Genomic DNA, 9,238 nt, shown 5'->3' with positions numbered 1-9,238 from the left:
GGTGGACGGGGATTCGAACCCGCGACCCTCAGATTGCGAGTCGAGCGCCTTATCCACCTGGCCATGCCGGGCAAAGCTACTGGAAAAGAAATTGACATACGATTTAGCTAGGTGAAGCAAAAGATGGAAAATCAATAGAACAGTATACAGCCAGAAGTTAGTTTGTCTTCATAAAAGGGGCAGTGCCTGTCAGCAGAACCCCTGAGATTGTCACATAATCCTAAACGAAAAAAACAACTATATTTTTTTAAATTTATATAGTGTCTTTCCTAGGATACAATTAGCCATGTAATACATATTTAATGATATATATACTCATAAGATATAAAAACTGTTTCCTTGTATATATATATTTTTTAAAACAAAGTAGTTCATTTGTAAATTCTGTACAGCTAGCACCTGAAGAAGGATCATGGGTAAAATGTGTGATTTATCTTTAAAAAATACGGTTCTTACATTCCGAGAGTGTAGATATTCAAATCTCTATGAATGAAATATAAATCGCGCAAAAATTACAAATGTTATACGAATAACATTAATATTAAGCAACAATATATATAAATAAACGTCAATGTGTGTGTGTGTGTGTAACTGTTCCTTATACATTTCCACATTTCTTGATCATTTAGCACCAAACTTGACACAGGATGACATGAGAAATGTCATGTGGGGGGGGGGAGAAACTAATTTCTGGAAAACTACTAATGTTGTATACCCCTCAGCATTATATGAATTATGTAACCACTATTGTTGGAATTCTTGAAAACAGTATGTCTTTCTTTCCACTATTGATACCTTTATGTATTTTTATTGCACTTTCAATGTATACTATGTTAAGAAAAATAGAACCACAATTTCCTGTTTTTTATCACAAATGAGTTTTTATTTCACCTTTCCAACGGACGGGTACTCCAGCTAGTATAAAATACTACAGTGTTTTAACGAAGGTCGACATTTGTTATTTTTCAGAATTGAATTATTAGTGCGTACTGTAAGATTAGACATTTTGGTAGAGAAAAACGATCTTTACTGTCCAGATAATTTTATGATTATCTCGAGTTAATGTCGCTTTTTACTATAGTTTTATTGCCAGAATGTCGACATTATCGCCATTTAAGCATAATATTCGTGATAAAAATCACGACTGAGTTCTTGTACTACTAGCCCTGTTGAAGTCACAAGAGCAAAACGTTGGCTTAAACATATTTTTGTAATTACTGTCTAGAAAGTAATCACAGTTTATGCTCTACCTTTATTGCCAGAAGGTCGACATTATCGCTATATAATCCTAAAATTCGTGATAAAAATCATGCTTGCCTTCAGGTTGTTTTGATTTTTTTTATACACATTTTTCTTACTTATTTCATTACGGATTTCGAATCAGCGGTATTTACAATAGCATTTTCAAATACATCTTTTGTTTCCCCAAAAATCAGAAGACCTTTTGTATTATTCACTCTACAACAATTGTTTGTTTGTTTTTTGGATTTCGCGCAAAGCTAAACGAGGGCTATCTGCGCTAGCCGTCCCTAATTTAGCAGCGTAAGACTAGAGGGAAGGCAGCTAGTCATCACCACCCACCGCCAACTCTTGGGCTACTCTTTCACCAACGAATAGTGGGATTGACCGTGGCATTATAACGCCCACACGGCTAAAAGGGCGAGCATGTTTGGAATACCCGTCACTACTACTACTTCAGATGTAGTAACGGTTGAGATGCTATTTATAATATCAAAATTGTTTCATACTTGTTAGTACGAACTTGATGAAGTCAATGAAATGTAATTTTCATCAATTCTATTTATGGTTCAACACTTCAGAACTAAGATTATGGTTTTTAAAACTATATTATTTATTAATCTTACTTTAATTAACCCTCTCTTTATTCAGAAGAACTGGCAAGCCAACAAGCTAAGTCTCGACCATGGAATCACGGCACAGGAATTTCTACATCTATTTTATGATTTTTCTTTATATCTCTTTAAAAAGCTAAACGGAAAACTCAGTGATTCAAACATTTCAGACATTTTAGCCAGAACGGCCAACTATTCTTGGATTATATGTCTGTCTATTTTCCTATAAAAGCGTGAGTCACGATAGACATATTTCTTGCATGTTCTACTAAAAAAACCAAAAATGAGTCATCAAATAAAGAGTGATAAGATAATACTGTGACAAGGCATTGACATTTCAGTTAATTACAGACCTTTTAAAAACTAAAGCTGAAATCAAAATAGCCGCTCCTAAATTTTAATCTCCCTACGATATAATTATTTAATGTTTTTGTTTCCCTCCCAGAAAAGACCCCCAATGGTTCAGCAGAGAGTCTACAGGCTTACGACGTTAAAATTCGGGTTTCGATACCATTGGGAGCAGAGCACAAATAGCCCATTGTGTAGCTTTGTTCTTAAAAACAACCGAATCAAACCTCCCCGTAAGAAATATTTTAAGAATTTCATGCAAACCCACATGACAGTAGAAATTACCAAGGTTTGAAAAACGTATAAATAAAAAATTGTACGTGCAAAGAAGTGGTAGGTGAATATCATATTTCACTCGAGTAATTTTTTTTGTTTGACAACGAGTAGAAAAGTACTTCCATTTTCAATGAAAGACCATAAATAGTTATATACATTCAGTTAATAGAAATAACTACTGTTGTAACGTTTCTTTCATTGGACGGGTTGTTTTGGATAATCTAGTAAAAATAATATTAAATCCAATCTACGTTACGATAGCAAATTAATTAATTAAATTTCTTCAGTAACGTTTGATAAAAGCCATGCTCACTTTTAGGTCTAATTTCATAAATAAACTTTTCAACAGAAACTGCGAAATGTACGTCAAACTTAATTACAACTTTGATATATAAACACGTAACTCACCGAGTAAATGAATGAACAGAATAGACGCGACAACTAACTACTAACATTAAACTAACCGACTTATCACTGATTACTCATTTATTTCTATGTATTCTTCTCGATTCTTCAATTTCATGGACTTTCCAGATCCTAACGTTATGCACCCTCTAGCAAATATCTAAGTTAAAACATTGAAAACACAGCTCACAACAATAGTGGCCATGCTTAGATTCATTTATTACGAGAAAAAGTTTTCTGCTTTACCCTTGCTTGAGTAACTTGGTCAACTACTGTCTAATTAGAATTAGAACTACGATGAAAGCCGATATTAAATCCATTTATATTACGTTAACACGAATTTTGTAATCAAACATATCTACAGGTAGCCTTACTGTTAATTTAGCTGAAAATATTATTCACATTCAGCAATATACAAAAAAAAAAAAAAGAACGTTGCTGAAACTCACAAAAGAAATGACCTGATGGTTTTATGTACATGTGTGGATTTCAGTGAAATCCATAATCTGGAAATCAATCTTCTGGTCACCAGCATCATAAATAGTCATCCATCTCACACAACAATCTATGAAGTATTATTTCAATGCAACTCCGACACGAGTTTCTATGGTGACTTTAAGTTAATGTAGCATATGTTCACATAATAATTGTAGAATAAATTGGACACACTATTCTTGCACGATAGAAATAAGATAAAAAGTAGTTCTTGATATGGGTCTGATAAGTTTAAGTTTTGATTTCAATTTTATAAGTCCAGAGACAAACTGACGTTGCTGTCATATTTCAGTACAAACATTTATATCTTGAGATTGAAAATATTTTGTTGTTAAGCCTTACTGCAAAGAAATATCATTCTCCATAACTTCTCGAAATCTGTTGTTTAAGTTTGTATTTCTTCTGATTGAGTTTCCTATCATGCATGGTGACTCAAGCACCACATCAACAAAGGGGATGTGTAATGATCACATTTAATATATCTAATCTACATGTGCCGAGTTATTGTCTAACTATATCATAATATCCGCCAAAAAATCCACGACTTTTCATGACTGGATTTTGTTAAAGCAGTTTTCCAGGTTTTCAAGCACCTATGTGAACCCCGTGCAGCAACAGAAGCCAAACTAATACACTGTGGGTTTTTCATTTTCCATGTGTTCCCTCAACTTTTTCTTCTTTTTAGCAGAAGTAAGAATCACTTAAGCATTGTTTCAAACATCACAAATTTCTACATTGTTAGGTGATTTTATAAAGATAATATACAAATCCAAAACACCTTAATAAGCTTCAAATTCTAAGGTAAATGTAATGAAGACTAGGGGCTTTACCCCCAGAGCATTTCTCAAGTTTCTTTAAATGCGATGCTTTTAGAACTAAAATCTATTCCAAACAGTTACCTACCTCCCAAAAACACGCTCTTCTTATTGTGTAGAACTTACTCTGTGAACGCCACCTGGCCTGAAGTTCTAAATGTCCTTGACGCAATGCAATGCTTGCATCACACCTACCCATAGTTCTCCATTCTTCCACCTTCTGCGTGACTTGTTCCTTATACTCAGACTCTATCTTCCCATCTAAAGTCAGTGAAACAGCAAATCTCAGTCGTGATGAGGTTAGTGAGAGTACGTTTTAAACATAAATACTTATTTGAAATTAATTTTAATTCTACAAATGTAAAATTCAAAACAAGTACACCTACAACAAAGTTTAAATGCACGCTCACGGAACAATACTAAACTTAAATGTAAAACAGTTTCGACATTTCACATGTCCTCATTAGTCCAACGTTTGTTTGGGTGAGAAACAAGTACCATCCTTATTTTATAACGGAAGTCCAAATGCCTTGAAAGGGCATATCATGTCAGAATGAAGTTCAACTTAAAGTAGATGTGTTGAAGTTTGACGATCTTGATTAACGAACTTTCAGAATTTTTCTTTAGACATAATTTGTAGTTCTATGTATTAGCTTGGCTGATTCCCAGCTTATTTTATTAGCAAATTCTCTTGTGTCTAGAAAAAAAATAGCATTATTTGTTTGACCATTTGTAATATCTTTTTTGTGTTCCGCAAGTTTGGTATATACATTTTTACCAGTTTCACTAACATAAGCTTTTTTTTGCAGACTTGGAAGAGAATATATATTATATAGACATCCTGTTCTTTATCTTGGGGTTGTAGACATATTTGACGGTTAAAGAGTTTTAATGGTATTGAGATATTTGTAAACAACTTTGAGATCAAGACACACAGTAGTGTGTCGTGCGGCCAAAACAACCTGCTACAGGACACGCAGTGTTTTTAACAGGAGTGATAGTTACGTCACACGAGCTATCGGTCTAACACTTTTACTACAGCGTCACCTAAGAGTAAAAATGGACAGTTTTTAGTTTTTGGTCGTTTGGATTAAAGAGGCTGATTTAGAGCAGCAAAAGTATAAGGTGAAAGGACGTGCTGATACAAAAGTATCGGTTAAGCCAAGTAAACTAGATTAGCAGTTTCTAGCTCAAGTTTTCAAAGAAATCACGAGTGGACGATTATTATTTATTGCCAATTTTTTAACACAACTTTGCTAACTTTTAGGAAATTATCCTAAATAAAGAGCGTTTAGCGTCACGTGATATTAGCTTAAGCAATTAGCATAAATAATGATGCTTGATACGGCTGTACTGATTACATGGGGTGATGACAATAAATGTTAATCTAAATTCCATAGCGTTACTATAAAGGAAACTGTGTGTGTTTTCTTACAGCAAAGCCACAACGAGCTATCTGCTGTGTCCACCGAGGGGAATCGAACTCTTGATTTTAGTATTGTAAATCCGAAGACTTACCGCTGTTCCACCGGGCGACTTATAAAGGAAGCTATTAACACTGTTTTACAGAGGACCTTTTGTTTTTCACACCTAAGGTATATTTTTGATTACATATCATGACTTTTGTCAAAACACACCAACAAACCAAAGCAAGTAAGAAAGTGACACTCGATAGTAACCTACATTTGCTTTAGGATTGCAATCGTTTCATTCGGAACAGACCTTTACTTTATAGAACCAACCAGGTTCTTTAAAATATATGGTGGTAGTTTTTGCGGCCAAGAAAGGATTGAGTGTGCGACTTAGAGAAGTAAAATAAAAATTGTTGGTCAAACTAGTAGCTACACTTATAGTATTGATAAGAATTTTACAATAAATATTCATTCATTAGTTAGCTAGGCCGCGTATTTTGTTTTACCCACAATCATGCTCAAAGTTGAACAAAAAACGCTACCTGGCTAACTAACGAATGAATATTTGCTGTAAAATTGCTATAAGTGTAACTACCAGTTTGGCCTCCAATTTAGATTTCATTGTTTTAAGTCGCACACTCAATCCTTTTTTGGCCACATCTAAAGTGTTTTTGATCAGATGGTTATTTTTTCAGGCACCTCTCTAAAGCCACAATATTAGAATTGTAGTTGACACTAACTATTTTCGTTTCATTTTCACATGGAGATGGTGCTGTTTGCTGGTCATCTTTACTAAAGAATGTCTTCCTTGCCTTTTCATGGGCAATTTTGATAAAGCCTATAGGATACTGCAATCGTTCAAACATTGTATAAATATTTCTAATTTGATCATCAAGAGTCGTGTGATAACAAATCCTATAAGTTCTTTAAAAATTGATATTTTAACTGTCTTATGATGGCACAAGAAAAAATGAACGTACCTTAAAGGATTTGTCAGTTTTCTTTAGACAGAAAAAACAGGTCCCATTTCCGCCCTATTTATGAGAATGTCTAAAAAAAGGGAGGGGGGAATTAATAATTTCCCATTCGACTTTAAACGTAATGATACTGTGAAGTTCGTTAATCTTCTGAAAGAAAAGCTTGAAAACCATTTTTATTATTTAGCCAAACAGAAGGCATGTCATCAACAAATCAGAACCAAGGGATTTCCTTTATATTCTGATCCACACTTTAATATCATCGTATTTATCTCGATGGAAGTCTATTCCATGAGAAAAAAAAATTGTGGAACTAAGAAGTGACTTTGATTTTGTCTGTACAAAGTACGCTGTTTTCTTTTTGTTAGTTTGTTCTATAATAAAGATTTATTCATTTTCACTAAATTTCTCCAGTCTTGTTAATTCACACACACACCCTAGAAAACCTCTGCTTTCAGATTTAAAATTACTCTCCTCATTTTCTGAGTGAATCTACTGTTATTATAGGGTATAACTATCTGACACTTGTTTGTAAATTAAATCTCTTTTTAACTGAAAGTACCACACTAGTACTAAATTTGTAACTGGAAGAAGATCCATAAGGAAAAACAATGTAAATGTTAGTCGATTCTAACGGTCAAAGTTCTGAGTGTAGGATTCAAGTTTGCAGTCTTGGTCCTATTCCTTTCCTACTGGAACTAAATGCTGTTTATGTAACAACCAGATGGCAGTGGAAAGAATGGATTTAGGTTAAAGGATAAGCAAAATGGCCATTATCATGACTATGGCTAAAAAGGTATTGGTCAAATAAGGTCTGCAGAATGGGAAAGTTCACTGGCATCAAGGATTAGTGTTTTAAAGGCATTAGCACATGTGAGCTCCAAGGAAATGTCTCTTAACAAAGGTAATCTATTGATTATTCAACTTCTAAAGATAGTTTTTAGAAAGGAGTAATGGTTTTAACTAGGCAGTTATGATTCCCTTTAAACCTACAGATATATATATCTAATCTTTTGAATGACTAGAATTCATCAACCTTGTATTTTAAATCTGGACTTTTGTCATTTAAAGTCAAAGCCAGGAATAAATTGACTATCTTGTCCTCAAGTAGCCAATTATGTTACATTTCCTATTGTGCCAAAGTTTCCCTTCTACTGTGATGGAAGGAGGAAGCTATAAGAAATCTTGGTACATTCAGGACTTTCTGTTTGGTGAAGAGCTGGACTCCAAAGATGCCTGAAATCAGCATGGCCTTCTACACAATAGAGCCCATGGAAGAATATGCATTAATAGCTGACACATTGGATGTTCAACACTTCACCCAGTCATTAGTTGGGAAGGCACTGAAGTCTCTGAGATTAAGCAACCCAAGTAATGAAGACAACCAGAGTAGCTCAAAACCACCTTCACAACTATCAAGCTGAGCCTACCAGCAACTCAATCACCACCATCAATTGCTTTAACAATGGGAGGAAAAAAAAGAGAAGTGGCAGATATCTCAGCATTAAAAGCCTCTCCTGACGTACCTCTTTGGAAGTAGACTAATGACAGTAAGGCATAGGCATCAGATGTACAGCCACCTCCAATGGGATCATTACATCATGGAGCCCAAGAAAACCTTCTTCTGGCTGCAAACACCATGAAGAACAACTAAATGCCAGGGAGACTAGAGCGAGGCATTTATAAGTGCTTGACAAGCACTACAATCAACAGACCATGATGGTGGCATTTCCAGCAGCCAATACAAGGTGGCTGCTGTAACCTTGATGCCTACACCAACTTCACCACTAACAACAACAGGAACTTTTGTGGTGGGACTTCCATCTTGATGATAGGCCAAGAACATTGCAAGGATTGTTGGACCCAAGGTGCAGTGAAGAAAAAGATGCTAGAAGCCAAGCATCTTCCACCTAAAATGTCGCAAGGACTGCCTACCCCAATGGCAGCCAAGGGTCGACTTGCTTATGACTCCACTTATCACCATCACCTAGTCCTGACAACAGTAGTGCAGATACATGTTCTTAAGTGGTATTGCCAAGAAATAGCAGCTAAATGGATAGAGGTCTAGGCCTTGTATAACATAAAAGAGGATTGTCTTCAATGATGCTTCACCCCACCTCTCCATTTACAAAAAGCAGTCTACCAGCTATGTTTGGAGCTGGATAAGACTAGGCTAGCCTCAGCGTGGGCCAAAGCCATTATCAGTGATACGATGGTTGCCAATCAGAAATCAATGGTTGCCTTAGAGGATTTATCATTAGGATTGAAATAAGGGTGAGGGGAGTTGAGTATAAGTGTACAGTTTATGAATGTTTATTCTATATTTATTTATATATATACATATATATTATTGTATCTATATGTCATTTTTTTTTCTGTCACCAAAAATTTTGTGATCACTTTGAAAGGTTTTTTTAATTGTATTGTACAGATATTGTAAGTACTTCAGCTGTATTCTTATATACATATATATATATATATATATATCCACTGAGATCTTGGATGTATATATTTATGCACATACTTTGTAATGTTTTGTCTAGTACAGTGAATTTAAATTATTTTTATTTCTTTCAATAGTAAAGAGTTTATTTAGTGTTTCTAGTTCTATTTCTATGTTTGTACTTATTAAAAAGCTATTATATGTTAGCTATATT

General features: G+C 34.6%; 1 protein-coding gene across 1 annotated transcript in view; it reads right to left on the bottom strand.

The window, feature by feature from the left end:
* Positions 1 to 9,238, bottom strand: part of LOC106457691 — a 48,872-nt gene that overhangs the window by 31,507 nt on the left and 8,127 nt on the right. Inside the window, exon 2 of the mRNA XM_013917138.2 lies at positions 4,281 to 4,453. Coding sequence (XP_013772592.2) covers positions 4,281 to 4,391 — 111 coding nt within the window. The 5' untranslated portion in view covers positions 4,392 to 4,453. The remainder of the gene's footprint in view (positions 1 to 4,280; positions 4,454 to 9,238) is intronic.

This window comes from Limulus polyphemus, unplaced genomic scaffold (assembly GCF_000517525.1).
Source record: "Limulus polyphemus unplaced genomic scaffold, Limulus_polyphemus-2.1.2 Scaffold18, whole genome shotgun sequence".
Taxonomy (NCBI): domain Eukaryota; kingdom Metazoa; phylum Arthropoda; class Merostomata; order Xiphosura; family Limulidae; genus Limulus; species Limulus polyphemus.
The sequence above is the reverse complement of the archived record's forward strand: the minus strand, read 5'-3'. Positions and strand labels throughout refer to the sequence as shown.